This window comes from Trachemys scripta, chromosome 4 (genome assembly GCF_013100865.1).
Source record: "Trachemys scripta elegans isolate TJP31775 chromosome 4, CAS_Tse_1.0, whole genome shotgun sequence".
Taxonomy (NCBI): domain Eukaryota; kingdom Metazoa; phylum Chordata; order Testudines; family Emydidae; genus Trachemys; species Trachemys scripta.
Genome location: NC_048301.1, coordinates 28,694,954 through 28,718,016, shown reverse-complemented (window position 1 = coordinate 28,718,016; position 23,063 = coordinate 28,694,954). Strand labels below are relative to the sequence as shown.

Here is a 23,063-nt window from a genome sequence, read left to right as displayed (position 1 = left end):
TTTTGTCCTTTAATAGAATAGTATTCGATGGAATCCTGCAGGTCAGAATGAATGGATTGTAAAAGAAGAGCTTGTACATTTTAACAAGCATGGGGGTTGGCAGAGTAAAGATGTGTATGTTAAGGCTGGAGAGGGCAGAGCTAAGGTTGATTGGGCATTTCCTGGTTGTCAGAAGCTTGAGCTTTTGCTCAGCTGTATTCTGCAAGGGGGAGATGTACCACCAAGCAATCTTAACTCTGCATTAATGTTAGCTGCTCTTGGATTTTGTAATTTAATTGAAGCCCACTTTGTGATGTGGGATCTTAATATTTAACAATTTTTTCCAATAATCAAGTTAAAATGTTATTAAAAGCAGTTTGTTTTATTGATGTGTACTTCAGTGCCCATTTCTTCCATGACCTGCTCTCGTTTTCACAAAAACAAGGGTCCATGGTGCTGACACATCTTCAAGCTGACTGAACATCAAATAAACAAATCGAGTAGCAAAGATTCCCCCCCCCTTAGAAAGCTAAATCTGGATTAGAATTCTTATAAGACTGGTTCCAGCGTGCTGCCATTCCAACTCAGTAGCACATTATATAGAGCACATCAACAGAGACTAGTGAAATTACACCCAACAGAGGGAACTGAGAAATTAAATCTCCATAGAAAAGCTCCAAGGAGATGGAAATCTGGGATTGATTCTGTTAACCAGAGCTGCTGGTTTATGGGCAACACGGCTATATATATATATATATATATATAGCGCCATATTTTTTTCTTATTTCACTGCACTGGCACTTGCAAAGGTCAAACTTCACAGCCCAGGTCTATTTTAGCAAAGGTGAAGCTCCACAGCAAGAACCCTCCTTAGTCTCTCCCTGCTCTTTTAAAATGTAAAAGCCCAAATTCAATGAAGTCAATGGAGTTACACCTAGGATGAATTTAGCCCAATAACTTTGTTCATAAGGTAAGTAGACTGATTCAAACTTCTTACGAAGCTGATCTTTCATTAGCATGCTAAAAAGAAAAGGTTAATAAGAATACAGCAAACAGGATTTTTGACAGTCAAGACATATTAACTAGCTGCAGTTCTCATGTTACCAATGCCATTTAGCTTAATTTTCCAGAGTGTGCCAGTACAATCAACAATATGTAGGAGTTGTTTGTCTAGAATGTCCACCCACATGGTACTAGGTGTCTTGTTCTCCATCATTGTATAAGCAGTCATTCATTAATGTAATCAAGTTCTAAGGAAAAAATGGCCCTTCTTTTCTCCCACACCCCATGGTGCTACCGATCATTTATCTAATTCATCTGTAATTAATTTCTTTTTCTTCCTCCTCTTTGCTTGTTGTTTTGATACAGTGCTCAGAGCAGATTCTGAATTGCTCACCGGTGAATGAGGGAGTAATAGCTTTCCAGATTGTGTTGGATATTTGGTCTTCAGAAGGACTTTAAATACTGGTTGTGATAGCAAATGTTTCAGGTGTTTTTTCATTCCCTTCAGCATCTTTTGCTTCTGACTCACTTCTTGCTCATTCGATCGTCCTCCTTGGGGGACAAACCAAAGACAGAATAAGGGCTTTTATTATGATATTTAAACAATCTTTTGTATTTCTAAATATAGCAAACAAAGATCCAAATCCTCTCTCTCCCCCCCCCCCCCCTTTAGGGCTCTTAACATAGCCACCCCATTTGCATGCTGCTTTCCATGGATTTGTGCTTGGGGACTATCACACCTCCTCTCCATTTTGGGTGCCAGCCAGCCAATGACCTTGAGGAGAGAATCTTGACTTCTGAATTGTTTAAGTTTCAATTGGCTGCCCAACTATGAACAGAATAATGGGAGGAAGGATGGTTCAAGTGGTTAAGATGCTAGCCCAGGATTTGAGTGCTGGGTCCAGTTCCTAGCTCTGCCACAGACTTCCTATCTGACCTTAGGCAAGTCACTTGATCACCATGTGCACAATAGCACTTCCCAATCATTCCCATTTTGCATCTATCAGAGGGGTGTTGTGGGTAGAAATACATTAAAGATTATGAGGTGCTCAAATACTACAGTAAGGAAGGCCCGTCACCTAAGGATCCTAGATAAATCATTCAGTGAGAGGCCTGAATTAGACACTATCATTGGAGTAAAATTTAGCAAAGAGTCTTTCCATTTAAACTGAAGCGAAATGATCTGGTCTACAGAGGACAAATAGCAATTCATTTAAGAAAAGGGATCAAGGTTTTAATTTGTGTAGTGCAAGATCTGGAAGAAACACCAAGGAATGCTCACACTTAAATGCTTGACTACGATGAGTCAGGATGATGATTACGAAATGCTTAACTGGAAAGTCAAGAGCTACTTAGAGCAGATGTGGCATTTTGAAACCTAGTTCAAGCCTCAATGTTTTCAGATTGTCAAAACATACAGTAGGGCATGAATTAGACATCCTAAATGGGCTGGGTACAGGGCTGCTTAGTGTTCATTCACACAACAGTATAGAAGTAACTAGTCATGTCTATCCATTCTTTAGAGGACAGGGGAAACCCTCCATTTAAATAAATGCTACAAAATTAAGAAATTTCACTATGTAGTGACACTCATGTTACTATCAGTTTAAGCCCAAGATATTCTGCCGACAGTGCAACATATTGACTGGGGAGAAGTCAATCAAAATCAACCACCACCACATGGGGATTTTTAAATTAAATCCAAGAATAGACACATGAATTTAAGGTTTTAATTTTAAGGTGTTTAAAAAAAAAATGACGAAAGCAGCACAGAGTTGTGTGAATAGAGCTGGTAGCAAAATGGGACTTTTCCTGCTGAAGATTTCAACTTTCCATCAAAGAACGGAAAATTTTCAGTCAAAAACCATTAAGCTTTCTGTGTTTGGGTTTTCTGATGAAGTGGAAGTTCTCCACAGAAAGCAGGCACTTCCCATGATTTTTCTCAGGGGAAACCCAATTTTCTGTATCTTCCCTCCCCACCCCCCTCCACAAAAACCACCTCACAATTTTTAACTACGCTTAATTATAGTAGAATAACTACCCTTCTTAGGGGTTTAACTAGGCATTCTGCCTTTGGCCCAGATCACTCCATTCACACCACATACAGGCATGTCCTGGTGTGCTCTTGTATACAATATACAGGGAGAGTTGTATCCTGCTGCTTGATTACAGGAAAGAGCAGGAAATAGATTCTACACAGCCATGGGGGGGGGGAGCAACAGGGTCACAGATGCCATCACACTGTCATAGAACAGATGAAACTCTTGCAGGACCTGCTGGGACAGCATGTTCAATTAGGCTAAGCTGGCTGGCAGGAGCTCCTGACTTCTTAGCCCAGACCCTGTCAGTGATGTGTCAGAAGTGTCACATCTCTCTACCTCAGCTTCCCATCTGTGAAAGTTATTTGCCCAATCTACTCACCTTACAGATGGGCTGTGAGGATTAGTGTTAATACAGTTCTAAGTGGCATTATCCCACTCTCTCCCCTTCACCCCCCTCAGGGTTGAAATATTTCTTCTAGTATAGTTGGACATATGCTAGACACAGTTGTATCTTTGGGAGATGGGGTGGGGGAGGAGAGGAAGTGCAGTGAGCCAAGCATACTTGCAAGCGGTTCTACTTGCCTATAAGGACGTCATCATCAAGATCAATTTCAAGAGCCTCCGCAGCTTGCTGGAACCAAGAGTTGTGCTGTTTTGCCCGGCTGTTGTAATATTCCACCTTTTCAATCTGCCTTGCTAAATTCACCCGCTCCTGCAACAAAAGCACAGCAGTACGTCAGAGGAACGTGGGATGGCTGTAGAATCAGCACTCGACAGCATGTGTTGGAACACAGTTAGTGTGCTAATCTTGCAAAGGCAAGGACAAAAATGAGCAGAGAAATTCATGAAATAGGCTTTGTCTCCAACAAGTGATTTACTGTCACCAATGTGGTGGTTGTATGACGTCTAGAACAATGAGGGCTTGGTAGATGACTCAGACTCCTAGGCACTGACTATGGTAACAAAAATCATAATTCTCAAGTAATGCACAAATCAACACTAACTCTTAGTCTATCTTAGGGAGGGGTGGGGCCATGAATATAGTGACACTCTTCAGAAGTTGGGAACAAATCAAAAGTCCATTTGCCCTTAATTCCTGACCCAGGTATTACATATTACAATTCACTTACATAACTAAGAATAGATGGAAAATTGTCACTGTTATTGAATAAAATGTAACAGAACAATAAGATTCCTTCCCCAGCTTGCAGACAGTAGAGATTGCACATAAGACTATACAGCGTGTGGGACATGCTGATTGAACTACTCCAACTATACTGAATAGCAAGATGCCACAGTATCTCAGCCTCAAACAGCACTGCTGGGTGATCAGGGGCTGGAACACTTATGAAATCACAGAAGCAAAATTAAGCTTGAAATCATTAATTAATTGCAATCAACCATTTGTCCTCAGCTCATTACAGGAACCTTTAAATAGCTTTTTATCATTTCCATATAACTTCTTGAGTCCTCTACTTGTCCCTCCATCATTAGTGGTTTGCTAGGGTCCTATCAAGTCTCTGTTCTGCCCAGAGGTTTAGGATTGCTTATAAGATTCTGACAGTCCCTCTTCCTCCCCACCCCCCCATCTTTAGATCCCAATGCTTTTCTAAAGGAGGTCAGTATCATTATCCCAATTTGACAGATGGGGAAACTGAGGCATGGAGGCGGGTGGGGGAGAGTGACATGCCCAAGATCATCCAGCAGACCAATAACAGATCTGAGAATTGAACACTGGTATCCTGAGTCCCAGTCCAGTGCCCTATCCAGCAGGTAATAGTGCCTCCCTTGAAAATAAGAAATTCAAGGGAAGCCATCTCAAGTCAAAGGTGGAAGATATCGATGGGAGAGATGATGAGAACCAACACTGGCAGTCCCAGCTCTGTTACCAGGACCAGAATAACATTTAATATGGGGTGAGCAATTCTCCCAAACTACACAGACATCCTACTGGCCTCCACTTCCATAATTTAACAAGCATTTAAACACTCATTTTGGTAATCAAGATCAGTTGCTTTCACCTCATAACATACCACTTTAAATACATGATCATAGAATATCAGGGTTGGAAGGGACCTCAGGAGGTCATCTAGTCCAACCCCCTGCTCAAAGCAGGACCAATCCCCAACTAAATCATCCCAGCCAGGGCTTTGTCAAGCCTGACCTTAAAAACCTCTAAGGAAGGACATTCCACCACCCCCCTACGTAACCCATTCCAGTGCTTCACCACTCTCCTAGTGAAAAAGTTTTTCCTAATATTCAACCTAAAGCTCCCCAATTGCAACTTGAGACCATTGCTTCTTGTTCTGTAATCAGGTACCACTGAGAACAGTCTAGATCCATCCTCTTTGGAACCCCCTTTCAGGTAGTTGAAAGCAGCTATCAAATCCCCCCTCATTCTTCTCTTCTGGAGACTAAACAATCCCAGTTCCCTCAGCCTCTCCTCATAAATCATGTGCTCCAGACCCCTAATCATTTTTGTTGCCCGCCGCTGGACTCTTTCCAATTTTTCCACATCCTTCTTGTAGTGTGGGGCCCAAAACTGGACACAGTACTCCAGATGAGGCCTCACCAATGTCGAATAGAGGGGGAATGATCACATCCCTCGATCTGCTGGCAATGCCCCTACTTATACAGTCCAAAATGCCGTTAGCCTTCTTGGCAACAAGGGCACACTGTTGACTCATATCCAGCTTCTCATCCACTGTAACCCCTAGGTCCTTTTCTGCAGAACTGCTTCCTAGCCATTCGGGTCCCTAGTCTGTAACAGTGCATGGGGTTCTTCCGTCCTAAGTGCAGGACTCTGCACTTGTCCTTGTTGAACCTCATCAGGTTTCTTTTGGCCCAATCCTCTAATTTGTCTAGGCTCCTCTGTATCCTATCCCTACCCTCCAGCGTATCTACCACTCCTCCCAGTTTAGTGTCATCTGCAAACTTGCTGAGAGTGCAGTCCACGCCAGCCTCCAGATTATTAATGAAGATATTGAACAAAACCAGCCCCAGGACCGACCCCTGGGGCACTCTTCTTGAAACTGGCTGCCAGCTAGACATGGAGCCGTTGATCACTACCCGTTGAGCCAGACGGTCTAGCGAGCTTTCTATCCACCATTCATCCAGGCCATACTTCTTTAACTTGCCAGCAAGAATACTGTGGGAGACGGTATCAAAAGCTTTGCTAAAGTCAAGGAATAACACATCCACTGCTTTCCCCTGATCCACAGTGTCAGTTATCTCCTCACAGAAGGCAATTAGGTTAGTCAGGCATGACTTGCCCTTGGTGAATCCATGTTGACTGTTCCTGGTCACTTGCCTCTCCTCTAAGTGCTTCAGAATTGATTCCTTGAGGACCTGCTCCATGATTTTTCCAGGGACTGAGGTGAGGCTGACTGGTCTGTAGTTCCCCGGATCCTCCTCCTTCCCTTTTTTAAAGATGGGCACTACATTAGCCTTTTTCCAGTCATCCAGGACCTCCCCCGATCGTCATGAGTTTTCAAAGATAAGATCATGAGAACAATCATGCTCAGTAGTGAGTGGCAGGTTAGGCACAATAGGTGAGGCCATGATTGCTTGAAATATAGCACACACTCCAACTCAAGCCTACTGGCACTTATGAGTAAAAACATTGCATGCAGGTAAAGAAGAGGAAGAGTGGAGGAGACAGAGATGGTGGATATACCTACCACCCAGCAGTCTGTAGGTTACAGATTGTGAAGTGCTATATAAGTGCTAAGTATTACTCTGGAAAGAAAAGCAGGAGCAAGCTCATTTCAGAAGCCACACACCAAAGAAAAACTCTTGAGACAAGAATGGTTTTGCCTCACTAGTAATAAGAGAGGTTTTGAGAGAACTGATGTTTTCTGGACACTTTTTAAAGGAGAAAGCTTGCATCTAGCAACCCAACCTGCAGGTAGCTTGTAATACGTGGAAGTTCCTGGGTCTCCCATGAGAGCAGTACTACTCTAGCTGTTGGGCTGGCCCATGTGCCTAGTCCTAGTGGTGTATATGACAGGATAGGAGGGGCATTCACCATATTAACTGAAAAATTGCTGCTTTTTTTCTCCTATTCTTTTGGGTTGTACAAAGTTCAGCCTCTCCACTGCCGGCCAGCTGTCACACCAATGTGACAGACAAGCATTATTCTTGTGCCATCACAACTACTAGAGAATCCTGATGGAGTATGAAACCACCAATGCTTAAGGACAAAGGGTGTGGTGGAAAAAAATTTTTTTTATTGTTTTGCAAAACCTTGCCATTATTTATTATTCCACCCTTCAAAATACTGAACAACATAAGTTTTGTGTAACACAAACAACTGCTCAAAAATGGCATTTATCCAGGGTTCAGTGATAGATGTAACATTTGCCAGCATGGTCTGTACTGGGATATCACAGCAGAGGATGACCTCAGATGTGGAAGGGCTGGATGTTGTGGGACCTAAAAGGGGTAGATATGGTCTAGCAGATTGATCCCAGTACTGGGATACAGGAAGCCCAAGTTCCATTTCCTACTACTAACTCACTGTGGGATTTTGAATAAATCACTTAATTTACTGCTGCCTCAGTTTCCCCATCCATAAAAGAGGAATAATGATACATGCTCACCTCTGTAAAGCATTTCAGGATCTATATATGAGAAATTATACATAACTACAAAGAATTATTAAACAATGAACATTTTAAAAAATCTGTTTGTGTGTTTGAATGCCTTCCTTAGCATTAGGATGCCTTCCTTGGCTAATAGAAGCATTCAGCACATTGCTATTGAAGATGAAAGTTGATTAATTTTGTTTTCAACTCACCTTTTGAAGCTCAGACTTACTCTGTAATCTTAATAAAATGTGAAGGGTGTTTCATTAAATATAATACATGAGCAATCACTTGTATTAAAAATGTGTGTTTTACCTTGATAGCAAACATGCATTTTGTTTCAACTGGGAAAAATGGAAGCTCTTCATTTTTCTCCAATGTCTTATAAATCTTCCTAAAATTTATCATATCATCAGGGCCGATCAACAGCAAGCTAAGGCCTTCGTTGGCAGCTCGAGCTGTTCTGCCGCTTCTGTGCACATAAATCTCAGATGTGCGTGGAACCTGCAAAAATTCTATGGTTAAAAGGCTTCAATAAATCAAAAAGTGTATATGAAAGGTAAGGAAATGCTTGCAACACTCGGACCCAGAGATGACAAGCAGGTGTCTCATAAATTGCTTTCGTAACATGAACGTTGTTGATAACAAAGAAAGGAAGTGATTAAGGCACAGAGGTGGGATTCCAGGGACATGTTCTAGACCCAGCTCTGCCAGTGACGGCTTGCGCAACTTTTGGTGAATCACTCCTATTCCCTGAGCCTGTTTCCCTATGCACAAAGCAAGGAGAAATGATACCCAACCTCAGACATGTTATGAGGTGGGGTCATCTGACTCCTCTGGAGTGGGACCCTGATGCCTAAGTTCAGAGTGTAAATGGGAAAGTGAGAAGAGCCATAACCATACAGGTAACTTCTTGTACACAAAACTGTCTGTAAATTGCACCTGACACTAGTGATGGTCACTCTAGCAATGGGCATAATTTATTTTTGTAAAGCATTTTGAGATCCTTAGATGCAGAGGGCTATAGAAGCATTAAATACTTGAGCCTTCATTTCTATACTTCTTTACTAGGGACTGAGAAGCACTGTTTTATATTGTAGCCAGGTTTTAGATCAATGAGACCTTGGTTCAAAAGCAGGCAATAGAAGCTTCAAAAGATTTTTATAACCTGGTAATGGATGACATGCTGCACGTTAGGAATATCCAGACCACGAGCTGCAACATCTGTTGTCAAAAGGACACAGCTGAAATAGAGAAAGTGGGGATACATGCTATTCATTAAACATAAACCTGTAATATAAACCAGATGCCAGTAAACACGCAGTGTGAGTGACCCAGAATTTTTCCAAAAGAGTTTGAAAAGCATGCTCTTTTTATAACATCTGCTAGGAATATGCCATCTATTTGGAAGTCAAGAAATTGACACCTAAACACCTGATCTAGGGCAATCTTGAAATGTGAAATATTGAAAGGAAAAGAAATAATGTAATTGTTACTGACTGTGGACCAGATACTGCTCCCAATGAGGCAAAGCAGTCATTAACTTCAATCCTAGCAAAATTGTGCCTCGCTATTCTTTTATTCTCTTCCTATTTAACAGAAGTCAGTGTGAAAAGACCTATTTGATCATCTAATCCAACTTCCTGGCAGCCCAAGTCTGCTCCCCCTACAAAACGTTTTGCAGTGCTTTGTCCAGTCTAGATTTAAACGTCTCATTAATTTAATATGATTTTACTACTAATAATGCTGATTCTTTTGAAAAGGTACATGATACGGCTATGACAGCTTTTGCTGGTAGGAACACTGCAATGCAGGTTGCAAAACTATTCCTCCATTATAGGCCTCTGTGTTCAAACACACTGAATTTTCTGAACATAATTCCTTTTGGACTGAAAATTCTTATACTGAATTGCATTTGAGGAAACTGCATTTAGCCAGTTCTGAACTATAAGAGGGTGGGGGGAAAATACAGTATTTTGTATTCTGACCACTAGATTTTTTTCATGCAATTATGTCAAACAGATGCATTTTCAAGCAAGCTATGTCACATGTAAATAATCCATAACAAGGGCTAGGGCCTCTGTAAGGATTGGTGATAACTGTGTTTTGTTTTTGTTTTTAACTCTGCAGGCAACTGAAAAATCATTCACAAGCATTCTCAGTAGGAACCGGCTACGATTTTAACAAAAGCTGTTTTATGACAATGCATTGCATAGCTTATAGTTATAGGGCTCAATACAGGGGGATAGCTGGGTGAAATTCCTTGACCATTGCTATACAGGTGAGACTAGATGATCTAATGGTCCCTTTTGGTTTTAACAATCTATGAAACTCTACTCGGTCTGTCATAAACCAAGGATAGGATTGATAAAATGTTCTGCAGAAGGGATGTTTTATCAAAAGTTTAACTGAAAATACACACACACACACAAGTGTGAATTTTGTACTAGCGAAAGGTGCTCAGTTACAAACCCTGGAGACAGAGGCCATCAACTTGTGCACAGAATAGGTCAGTTTGGGCAATAGCAATGTGAGCTTCCCCGCACAGCTCCTGCCTCAACGTCTTCATGTGCAATTTAATCTTTGGCTTCTCTGCCTGAGTTGGTCAATCAGGGTGCCAATCAATTCCAGCTATGTAGGCGTTTTGTTGTTATGGACCCTTATGCGCCACAAGATGAACTGAGACCACCACATCATATCACAAAGGCCACTGAACAGCCAGCAGATGGTAACAATTTTCAGTTATTACCAGCCTGGATTAGATTTGAACTGGTGACCTAGAAGTTGTCAAGAGCTGTGTCCTACAGCCAATCACCTGAACCATTCGTCATCTCTCCCCCACTCTCCTCCCGTAGTCAACCGTTTTTCCTTTTCATGCACAGTTTTCCCACAACAGATCAACTTACTTCTCTCGCTCAGCAAACCTTTCCAGGTTTTTTAACCTTTGCTTCTGGTGCATGTTTGCATGCAGAGGCAGGGGGTTACAATCCAGGATTGTGAGGAGTGCACTCAGGCGTTTTATGCAGTCTATACTGTTTGCAAAGACCATGGTTCTTCCTGGGTACTGAAGCAAAAAATAATAGAGGTAATAGTCTTTGTCATCCATGTCACAGTGGATCCTGGTTTCGGTCAGAGTCTCTACAGTGGTCTCTTTTCTTGTTAAGTCTATCACTTTAGGTTTTCCCCTTATCCCCACTTTTTCCATTAGCATTTCCAGTTTGGTCTTTTGGTCTATTTTTTTAGCATATTTCTTTTGTAAAACTCTTGTGGGAGCCTGATGGACCAAAGTCAGCGTGGCAGAAAACACAAAAGTCTGACGTCGAGGATTATATTGTGAATCATTTAACATTTCCAGCAACTGAGAGAGTTCTAAGAAATGTCCCCTTTCAACCATTCGGTCTGCTTCGTCAATCACAAGGCACCTGTTGGACACAAGACAGGTACAGTAAGCACAGTGGTTACTTTAGATAAATAGAAATCTGATACACTTCAAAAGAACCTTTCTTGCTTTTCCCCATGTAAAACATAAAGGAGGCTAGGCATGCACGGGTAATTACAGCAGCCGTTTCTGTTCCTCTCTCTGAAAGGTCAAAGTTCAAAGGCAACAATTCGGTTTTTGGTAATGCGGTTGACATCCCCCACTCTCAATGTAATGAATATGAACTTTAATGAGAACTTCTAGCAAAGACATAAGTGCTCCTGCACAGTCAATATTAGTTAATCAGTAAGTAATTAAGCATGTCTGGTGATACTGGATAGTCTTTCCCAAGGATATTAATTCTGAGTAGTTAGACTAAAAGCCACCTTTACCTGAGCTGCCGGAGATTTGAGAGATGTGGGTGTTTCTCTTTAATTAGCTCCCATAAACGACCTGGGGTTGCAATTACAATTTCTGGCTTCTGATTCAATACTCGTTCCTGTTTCTGAGCAGCCATTCCACCGACCAGAATTGCAGTTTTAATGCCTAGAACATAGAAGATCGCATGATGTAAAGACCATGGAGGATTAGTTTACTTTAGTTACTTCCCACTGGAAAATATTCTCCACATTTTAGGAAGGAAAATGGATATATTCCATACTATATTGCAGCTTTGGGAAATCATTTAAGAAGTCTTTATGTAGACTGTAAGTTCATTTAGTCAGGAACTGTCTCTTCCTCTTCTCTGTACAACATTAAGCATATGGTCAGCATTACAGTGAAATACGAGTTAGGCTAAAAGTAAAACGATACCTCTTGAATTGCCCTTGCCTTCAAACAGCAGGAATGATTATTTATATACTAGATAGTTAATGCACGTTTTCTTCAGGTTCCGAATGCCCACGTAGGAAGGCAACCCACCACTCTCCCTCAGGGTCTAAGCTTTGACATTCTTCCACTCAGAATTAGATAATATGTTAATGTGTCTAATGGGTAAGCAGTCCCTTACACTGTCAGGACATCTGCACACAATGAATAAAGTTGAGGAAGGCATGTCTTGCACTTGGATTATGAACTGCCCATTTTAGCAACCAGCCAGTGGAAGTTGTTGACAACTAAAGCATATGAAGGTTTGCTCAAAGTCAGTTTAGGGTGACAGGGACGGACAACACTGGGAGGGATTTTCCTTCCTGCCTCCAAATGCATTGCAGCAGCAGCACACAGTGGTTGTTAAAAAACCCCAGCCTACTCTGACTACATAGCAACTGTCTCTCACTGGGGTGCAAAGCTGCAGTAGCTTTTAACAGAACTGTATTTCTGCAAATCGATGTGGTGTTTTAAGGATAAGAGTTAAAATTAGCCTTCCTTTCAGTTACACAGCAAGAGGTATAAGAGGCCAAAGGAAAACGTTTTAAAAAAACGCTCCATGTATTCCTGAAGAATAGCAGTATTACTCTAATGAATACATAATAATTAATATTAGGAAGGAGAGGTAATTTTTGCTACTTGAGTCTCCCTATCTTATCTCAACTCATTCACATAAGAGTTGCATGGGCTTCTAATATGTAAAGGAGATGAGGAGGTTTATAATATGCTTTAGTCAAACAAATTATTGGGCTCAAAGCAGGAGGTAACTGGGTGAAAATCTACAGTGTGTGTTATACAGGAGTCAAACTAGATGATCTAATGGTTCCTTCAGGCCTTAAAAATCTATATAATTTCCATGTTGATATATTTAACCCACATCATCAGAAAGTGGTACTTGGGTATCTGTGGCCATGTGACCACTGATTTTAGTGCAGATTTTGTATTTCTAAGTCAACAGTGACAGTAAACATTTGTAGGTGGAAGTTATAGTGCACAGCTTTAGGCAACACATTAATGGTAACTTTGCACTTCTACAGTGCTTCCCATCCAAGAATCTCAAATCACATGTCAAACATTCATGCATTAAGCTTCCTAACACCCCTTCCAAGAAAAAGGAAGTATCTCCATTTTACGAAGAGGAAACTGAGGCACACAGAGTCACTTGCAAAGGCAGGAACAGACCCCAGCTCTCTTGCCTCTGTCTCTCCTACCTGTAAATTTGGCCACGGCATCAATATGATGTTTTACTTGTACCGCTAGTTCCCTTGTGGGAGTCAGCACCAGCCCTAAAAGAGGCCGGTTTTTATTCAAGTCAGCAGCATGTTTGTTGGCATCAAAATCAAATTCTACATTTTCCAGCACCTTCACGCAACCTATTGTGCAAGATTCATCTACATCATCATCACCCCCACTATCTTCATCCTGCTTAGGGTTTAGATGCTTAGGGTTTGTTTCATTATCACTTTCCCATCCTGGTTTGTCTTCATCATCACAGAGAGGCTCTTCAGTGGCATTGTCACTTCTGCTTTTTGATTCTTGCCACCGTAGCACAGAGTGGATCATTGGAATTGCAAACGCGAGTGTTTTCCCACTTCCTAAAAACACCAAACAACAAGACAGAAACACAAGCATTACAACTGTTTGCAAAGGAGCAGCAGCCAACTGCAGTTACTAAAGTAAATAAAAAATTACTCTTATTTATTTCTATGGTATAAGTGCACATTTTTGATTCTATGAAATTAGAAGCCAAGCCACAGCACCTTGCTTTAAATGCCTATTATAGTGACCTCAAGCAGATATTTTCTGGATGGAGCAGGTATTTTTCCAAGCCCCAGATGGGCAGGCAAAATATACATTTGCTAGGAAAGTAGTTTTAAAAAATTGCAATAGCAGCCAAAGTCTTTTTAAAGAACCGTATACCCTAAAGGAGAATACCATGCCCTAATTGACTGCTCTGATCAATGTTCTCCAAATAAAGGAATAGCAAATGAGGCCAAGGACAAACTGAAAGCTATTTAAAGTATTAATTTATATTTTTTTCATTACATGATTTTGCTTATTAACTGAGAAACTAAGTGTAACCATTATTTCACTTTTTGTAATAAAAAGACCAATCACTTGACTTAACACAGAGCACAAACTAAAGGGGGAAGATGGAAAAGTGCTCCATTAAATGTAATTTCAGGGGTCTACTGTAGATTCATTTATAGCCTGGGGCAGCAAACCTTAATAGTATCTGATATGTAAAGGTCCTCTAGGGGATGCTTTGGCCAAACACTGAATCTCTTTAGGGGACCAAAGAGATTAAACAAAACTGTTCATCTGGACTCAATATATATTATATAGTCACTGTCTGATTTACCCCCTTCCCTTTCCTGTTGTGTGACCAGTCTCTTTCTCATATCTTTTTGTGATTCATCTCCCCTTCTACGTGGCCCTCTCTGTACTGTCTGCCAGCAGCAAAGTGAAATTTACAATTAGGTCCTTGTCAATTTTCCTTTTCTCCTAAGGAAACATCCTGGGGACTAGTGGCTTAGCATCATATTCCTGTAGTAGGTTACTAGTGGTGAGTGGTAGTTTAGAGACTGCAACCCCCTTATGACAACAAAAATTACTAAAGGACCCCAGTGCCCTGTGTTACTCTAGATTTTAGAGTCTAGAATCAGGGCCAGCGCTAGCAAGCAGGGCAACCGCCTGGGGCCCCGCAAAGCTAAATTGCTCGGGCTTTGGTTTCAGCCCCACTGCCCAGGGCTGATGCCCTCACTCTTCTGTTTCACCCCTGCACGGCAGGGCTCTGTCTTCAACTTTCTGCCCCGGGCCCCAGCGAGTCTACCGGCGACCCCATTAAAAGAAACTTTTTTTTTTTTTGAACCGTGTTATAGTCTTCGCCTTCACAAAATCTTCTGGCAAAGAGTTCCACAGGTTGACTGTGCGTTGTGTGAAGAAATACTTCATTTTATTTGTTTTAAACCTGCTGCCTATTAATTTCATTTGGTGACCCCTAGTTCTTGTGTTATGAGGAGTAAATAACACTTCCTTATTTACTTTCTTCACACCAGTCATGATTTTACAGACCTCTATCATATCCCCCCTTTAGTCGTCGCTTTTCCAAGATGAAAAGTCCCAATCTTATTAATCTCTGTTCATATAGAAGCTGTTCTATACCCCTAATAATGTTGGTTGCTCTTTTTCTGTACCTTTTCCAATTCCAATATATTTTTTTTGAGATGGGGTGACAACATCTGCATGCAGTATTCAAGATGTGGACATACCATGGATTTTTATACAGGCAATGTGATATTCTCTGTCTTATTATCTATCCCTTTCCTAATGATTATCAACATTCTATTAGCTTTTTGACTGCCACTGCACACTGAGTGGATGTTTTCAGAGAACTATCCTGAAACTTGGAGCAATGACTCCAAGACTTCTTTCTTGAGTGGTAACAGCTCATTTAGACCCCAACATTTTATATGTATAGTTGGGATTATGTTTTCCAACATGCATTATTTTGCATTTATCAACATTGCATTTCATCTGCCATTTTGTTGCCCAGTTTTGAGAGATCCTTTTGTAGCTCTTTGCAGTCTGCCTGGCACTTAACTATCTTGAGTAGTTTTCTATCATCTGCAAATGTTGCCACCTCACTGTTTACACCTTTTTCCAGATCATTTATGAATATGTTGAATAGTAATGGACCCAGTATAGACCCCTGGGGGACACCACTATTTACCTCTCTCCATTCTGAAAACTGACCATTTATTCCTACCCTTTGTTTCCTATCTTTTAACCAGTTACTGATCCTGGAGAGGACCTTCCATCTTATCCCATGACAGCTGACTTTGCTTAAGAGCCTTTGGTGAGGGACCTTGTCAAAGGCTTTCTGAAAATCTAAGTACACTATATCCACTGTATCCCCCTGGTCCACATGCTTGTTGACCCCCTCAAAGTATCCTAGTAGATTGGTGAGGCATGATTTCCCTTTACAAAAAACATGTTGACTCTTCTCCAACAAGTCATGTTCATTTATGTGTCTGATAATTCTGTGCCCCAGAACTCCCCATAGCTGATCTCCCTGTGGATATACCTGGCTATGCAATCCCTACTAGTTCCCTTTATGCTGCTGCCGGTAAGGGAAACAGATCAGTGTCTCATCAATCCCTTTCTTCCCTGAAGCCCAACCTTAGCATACTAGATGCTTCAGAGGCAAGCAAATTCCTACTCCATGCACAATACACCAGACCCAATATATACCAATATGTATAGGTCAACACTGGGAATGGGATAACTAGACTGGAAGTACTACTGGCTGTTTTTGCTACAGCAAAGACAGTGTTCATCAGGGACAAATTCTGCTCTCATTTACACCTTTGCAACCCCATTGGTTTCAATTGGATTGTGGGTGTGTAATTATGGCTTACTCTTTAAGAATAATTCAAAATAAGACTTGTTGATAAGCATGGATGGGGAAGAAGTGGAGGATTTAAAGCTTTGCATGTAGTACTTGTGAATAGGTATGGTATGTGACACAAATGCACTACATTTAATCTTTTCTACATCATAACTATGCATAGTAAACAAACCCATTGGATGTGCTAAAGCTTATATGCTCTTCACACTGTTACTGCAATTATGACAATACACTGCATGTTTTAAAAGGGAGAATGGGAGATTCAACGTGCTAACAACATGGATTTGTACCTGTTTCTGCAGCACCAAGAACATCCATATTATCTCTGATTGCAGAAGGCAGGGCTAATGCTTGAATAGGAGTTGGAGCACTAAATCCTAGATAGCTCAAGGCCTGCAGAACCGGCTTAGGAACGAAGAGGTCTTTCCACGCAGACACATCTGCTTTTTGATCAAATGAGGCAGACAGAACTCCTGTAGTCCAATTTTTAACCTTTTTAGAAGACTTTGCTGGTAGAGGAGCTCTCTCAGGTGGAAACGCTTTGTTTTTCACTTTCTTTTTTTTCTTTTTCTTCAAAGTTTTTTCTGTGGTTGTGGTGCCTCCTGATTCATATTCATCTTCCTCATAACCAAACAACTTGGTGGTGTCTTTAGGCTTGTCCTCTTGATCAATCACATCTTGCTCCACTTTAAGATTATAATTTTTACTTGCCCTGGTTCCCAGCTCTTTGTCTTTCTTTCTCTTTTTTTTCTGGGAGGTAGAATCTTCCTCCTCCTCTTCAGAAACACTATCAGATTTTCTCTTTCCTTTTTCTTTTCCAATTTTGGAAGAATTCACCAATTTATAATCTGTAAGCTCCTCAAAACACACTAAATCTCCAAGCTGCTCATCAGCAAACAGATTTGGGTCAATTTCTATGGGTTTCCATTTTCCTACTACTTTGATACCCTTTTGTTTCAATTTAAAGGAAGTCTTAAACTTATTTCCTTTTTTTGTCTTCATGATTATCTAAAAAAAATTGGAAAATAAACCATTGTAAGCCACCAGAAAAAAACAGTGACAGTCAAGTTAACACACTCATAAACACTGGAATGCATTTGTGTAAATCCGATAAGCTGTCTGTTGCAGATAACTGCAGTTTGTCTCTGGATTCTAGCCTATTAGCCTTATTGACTGACTTTCATGGTGCTGGATTGGGACTCTGTTTTGTTTCTGCACTTTTAAAAACACTTGTAACTCTAAGCTCACACAGCTATTCGACAAATGAATTTTAATTACCTATTGCATTTGAAATGACAGGTCTGTTTAAAATGATTTGTCAGGCTCCTATTGAAAAATGGATGAGACACCTAAGCAATAACAAAGCCCCGACGCCAGATGCTCAAACCAGCTTCTGTTGTGCTGCTTTTTATTAATCTGACATTTTTAGAATTTAGTGTTGAAAACTCTTCTGAGGGTGACACAAAATGGAAAGTAGGCTGCAGCCTGATATTGGGGTTCCTCTATTGCTGTTTCATAGATAACATCCCTTTTTACCAGAATGCTGTTTATTTGCGGTAGGCTCATATATGATCACAGTTAACCATTTGAATTGTTTATGTCCCCTTGAGAAAGTGATTTCTCTCACTAAAACAGCACAATGGGCAGGACACTGTGCTCTACTTCAAAGAGAGAATCCTGTACCCATCCCTTCCAGTTCCTCTGAGGAGCTGCCTTTCCTTTAGCAAGATGGGTGGGGGTATTCTGAGCACAGGGCAACTGAATCTAGTTATTGAAATGGGAGCTGCATAATGTGTGGAGGATTCCTTCCCTTCCCTTCTCCAACCCTCAGAAACTACCCCCCACACACTACAAAATAAGTACTTATGTGAGCAGTTTCCCCTTGTGTATGTGCTTAAGTTTTATTGCTGGTTTTGAAAGTTTGACCCTCAACTTCTTGACCTGGAGGGCAACTACTGCACCATTATATTATTAGAAAGTGTGTACCAGTTAAATGCTAAGTTCAACTATATTGTATGTGGGTTAGATCACTTAGGTGATGAAGAATGGCTTTGGAATGTGAAAAGTCACTGGGTAATGCTTTTATTTAGGGGCTAGAAAGGCATAACGATCTGGGAAGCTAGCAGGTGGAAGGAAGCACTGGGAAGAATTAGAGGTAGCCACCTGCTGTTGGCATCTTCCCACAGGGCTGATCTGAGCACGGCCTTTGTCCTGTTTTAACTATATCAGGAGTTCTCAAACTGGGGGTTAGGACCCCTCAGGGGGTCATGAGGTTATTACCTGGGGGGGTCGCAAGCTGTCAGCCTCCACCCCAAACCCTGCTTTGCCTCCAGCATTTATAATGGTGTTAAATATATAAAAAACTGTGAAGGGTTAAAATCCATGTGCATTTTATATAACAACCTGGTATATGGATTGTGCCAGCTCTTTTCCAGACCCAAAGTCCAGAGTTTGGTTAAGAGACCAGAGGCCTAGCTAATAGTGATCAGCTAAAGAGAAAGCAGAATAAACAAGACAACATTGCTTTTGCTAAGATATGCTTGGTCAGTAGAAATGCCAGATGCTGAAGCAATAACTGAATAATTATGTTTCATCCAATGTTTCAAATTGAACAAAGGATCCCTGTTCCTACTGTGTTTCTCCTGAAGGGAAAACAGTCTTCCCACAGATCCAACCTTGAATTTATGAAAATTGGCACGCCACTATAATGATATGGCATCCTTCCACCTCTCTTCCAAGGGCCCAATGCCCTGCCTTAAGACATAAAGGAGACAATCTGTATTACCATATCCTTTCACTGTTTCTTTGCTTTAACCCCTAGGAATGTATCTGTTGGACAATCAAAAGGAGTTGCTCCATTCCTATGGACCCCAAATCAGAATTCAACATATATATTTTATACTAATAACATTTTATCAAAGTATTAATTAAATGTTAACTTGCTAACTTGAGACCATGGGCGGAGACATTATGTAACCTTTTTAACCATTGGCTACTGTGCTATCTTGTCTTGCTGCAAAACCTATCCCGGGGTGTGGAACTGCCTACCCCATCACTCTCCCCTCCCAGGGTAAATCTATATATTCCATTGTAATCAATTGACCGACAGTGTCTCTGAGCCTAATAAGCAAGGTGACACTCCGCCAGCGCTGTGTGTAATAAACCCCTATGCTTTGACCTCTACACAGTGTGGATTTATGTCCTTCAAACTGTTTTTAATTTATTGGGGGGGTCATAGTCTGAGGCTAGCTATGTGAAAGGGGTCACCAGTACAAGAGTTTGAGAATCACTGAACTATATCATCTTAGGAAGTGTCACAGCCCCTGGTGTGGAAGCCCCCGTATAAAAGTGTTCACACGATGGGGTTGTATCCCTTTACCTGTATCTACTGCCACACCGCTGTACAGGTGGAAGGACTGGCTGTAGACAAAAACAGGACAGGTTTCAGACTGGTAGCTGTGTTAGCCTGTATCAGCAAAAACAACGAGCCCTTGTGGCACCTTAGAGACTAACACATTTATTTGGGCATCAGCTTTCATGGGCTACAACCCACTTCATCAGATGCATGGAGTGGAAAATACAGGAGCAAGTATAAATACAGGAAAAGATGTGATTTGCCTTATGAAGTGTGAGGTCAGTCTAATGGGACAGTTCAATTGACAGCAGGATACCAAAGGAGAAAAAATAACTTATGAAGTGGTAATGAGAGTGGCCCATTTCAGACAGTTGACAAGAAAGTGTGAGTAACAGTAGGGGGAAATTAGTATTGGGGAAATTAGGTTTAGGTTTTGTAATGACCCAGCCACCCTGCCAACTCTGTCCACATATCTATTCAAGGGATACCATCATAGGGCCTAACCACATCAGCCACACCATCAGGGGCTTGTTCACTTTCACATCTACCAATGTTATATATGCTATCATGTGCCAGCAATGCCCCTCTGCCATGTACATTGGCCAAACTGGACTGTCTCTAGGCAAAAGAATAAATGGACACAAATGTGACATCAGGAATTATAACATTCAAAACGCAGTAGGATAACACTTCTATCTCCCTGGTCACTCAATAACAGACTGAAAGTGGCAATTCTTCAACAAAAAAACTTCAAAAACAGACTCCAACGTGAAACTGCAGAAACGGAATTAATTTGCAAATTGGACACCGTCAGATTAGGCCTGAATAAAGACTGGGAATGGTTGGGTCATTACAAAACCTAAACCTAATTTCCCCCTACTGTTACTCACACCTTCTTGCCAACTGTCTGAAATGGGCCACTCTCATTACCACTTCATAAGTTATTTTTTCTCTCTTGGTATCCTGCTGTCAATTGAACTGTCCCATTAGACTGACCTCACACTTCATAAGGCAAATCACATCTTTTCCTGTATTTTATACCTGCTCCTGTATTTTCCACTCCATGCATCTGATGAAGTGGGTTCTAGCCCACGAAAGCTTATGCCCAAATAAATTTGTTAGTTTCGAAGGTGCCACAAGGCCTCCTGGTAAAACCAGCACAGCATTGCATTGCATTGCAGGCCTGGCCCACGCGCTGATCTGCCGCCAGGGAGAAGTCGCTACTTACGGTGGCCACTCAGGCTGCTTCTCAGGGGCGCCGGACAGCAGCAGCGTAGCGCCCCCGGCCTGAGTGCGAGCGGTGGGTCTTCCCCTCTCGGCGATGGGGGCTGGGCCCCCGAGACGGGCCCCTCGGCAGAAGCCGAACGCGAGCAGACCCACAAGGGGGAGGGGCGGCGGCGTAAGGGGCAGAGTGAACGGCCCCCTCGCGGCGCGAGCTAGACCGTGCCCGCGAGCCCGGGCGCCGGGAAGGGAGTAGGGCTGCCCTTTACACCCGCCTGCCGGGGCGGGGCGGGCTGGGCTTCCCCCGGGGCCCCGGCGTCCCCGCCAGGCCGGACACCCTCAGGCCTCTGGGGCCGCTCCCTTCTCCCCGCCCCCGGAACGCCGCAGGCAGGTCGAAGCAGGAGCGGCTGCCACCGGCCGTGTCCTAAGCCGCTACCCAGCTGCCTCCCGCGACCCACACCGACCGGGCCGTCACCGTCACCGCCTGCTGCTGCTCCCCGCCGCGGGACCCGTCGCGTTCTACCACGTGGGGACACCGCCGGGCGCGGCCATGGCAGCCGTGACGTCACTGCCCTGCGCCCGCCCCGGGTCAAAGTGGCGGGGGACCTTTGCCGCCTCCGCAGGCTCCGCAGTAACAGCAGTGGTGCCGCTTCGGAAGGGGCTAGGGGGAGCCGGGCGTGGTGGGGGTGGCCGGGCCAGGCCGCAGGGCTGGAGGGGAGCTGGGCCAGGGGAGAGACAAGGGGGATGAGGTGATATATTTTATTGGGCCAGCTTCAGTTGGGGGCAGGTACAGGCGTTTGATCTGCAGGTCTGGGGAAGGAACGCGGCCTGTCTGAGCTAAATACACGGTGGTGCAGATTGTGAAGCATCAGGCATAACATGTATGGTAGGAGGTGGCAAGGAAATGGAGCAGGTGGTAAGGGTTAGTTTGTTCTGCAAAGGGGTTTGAAGTGGGCCACCAGGGCCATTGAGGGTTAGCAGGCAGGTGTGTGTTGCAAATTGTGGTAATGAGCCATGAAACCTCTGTCTTGCTTGAGTTCATGGTTTTTAGTGTCCAACAGAGTTATGATTTTAAGTTCCTAGATTTGCCTTTTGGAAGTGGTTTGCAGGTTTCCTTTGAGGATGAGGCCGGAGAGATGAGATAAGTGTTAGCCCATGGGTGATGGGGTGTTTCTGCCTTTTATCATTGTTCTGTGTGAGTTTATTCAAGAGCGTAGTGGTTGCCTGGTTTCACTCGCATAGGTGATGTTGGTTAGGGACAGAGAGGTTGCAATGTTAGGAGAGAACTGGGCATGGCATGGTCATGTGTCTCTGGGTTAGGAACAGACAGGTTGCAGAATCCTGGAGGAGCTGGGTCCCTGACATCCAAGTTATACTTTACTTATTCCTGGGAGAATTCTGCGCCATTGTGCAATGCAGAATTTTGCAGACATTAATGTGCATGCAGAAATTATTCCTCCCCCCCAGAAATGGGCTACAGAGATGTTGGTTGCTACTAGGGGCTGCTGGACCAGGGAAAGCCCAGCTCGCAAATAGAAGAAGACAGGGGGAGGGGCAGGAACTGGAGGCTTCCCAGCAGTTGCAGTTCCCAGCACACCCTGAAGGAAGGAAGTGGGGGTGTGCAGGAAGCTCTGTGCAAGCCCGGGACCCAGCATCAGGCTGTTTCTTCTTCTGGATCCCTAGGCTCTAGGAGGGTAGGGTCCATGAATGTCTGGGGCAGGGGGACCATGCAGTTGGCCTCTGCGGGGGGAGGTGGTCTGAGTGTCTGGGCTCTGGGGGGAAAGGAAGGAGGTGTGTGTGTTTCCCCCCGGCTGGGCGGGAGGGGGCGAAGCAGGAACTAAGTTGTCATATGGGGTTTCTTTAACTCTCTACTCCTGGGGGAATTTTTGTGTGTGTCTTATTGTTACAGATATACTTGCTGACAGATATTTTGAAATAAATTACCAAAATAAACTGGCATGATTATATAGTGTTATTTTGACAAATAAAATTTGCAGAATTTTAAAATATTGTGCACAGATTTTTTTTAATTTTTGGTGCAGAATTCTCCCAGGAGTATTTACTCCAAAGATATCACAGACACAGAGCAGTGGACTGAGATTCTCAATGCTCACCAGGAATGTAGCTACACAGCTCCCATTAACTTCAGTGGGAATTGGGTGACTAAACCCCTTAGTCAGCT

General features: G+C 42.8%; 1 protein-coding gene across 3 annotated transcripts; it reads right to left on the bottom strand.

The window, feature by feature from the left end:
• Positions 1 to 21,443, bottom strand: DDX24 (DEAD-box helicase 24). Of its 3 annotated transcripts, none has more exons than XM_034768739.1 (9): positions 21,357 to 21,443; positions 16,596 to 17,313; positions 13,106 to 13,489; positions 11,420 to 11,573; positions 10,516 to 11,031; positions 8,778 to 8,853; positions 7,925 to 8,113; positions 3,606 to 3,735; positions 1 to 1,533 (listed from the first exon to the last, which is right to left on the bottom strand). In XM_034768739.1, exons 2-9 carry the CDS (start codon positions 17,305 to 17,307, stop codon positions 1,280 to 1,282), a joined length of 2,415 nt encoding a protein of 804 aa, XP_034624630.1. In that variant the 5' UTR covers positions 17,308 to 17,313; positions 21,357 to 21,443; the 3' UTR covers positions 1 to 1,279. The 3 variants fall into 3 exon arrangements, with proteins under 3 accessions (XP_034624630.1, XP_034624629.1, XP_034624628.1); XM_034768738.1 differs by lacking the exon at positions 21,357 to 21,443 and adding an exon at positions 20,889 to 21,133; XM_034768737.1 differs by lacking the exon at positions 21,357 to 21,443 and adding an exon at positions 19,685 to 19,721.
• Positions 21,444 to 23,063: the final 1,620 nt, after the last annotated feature.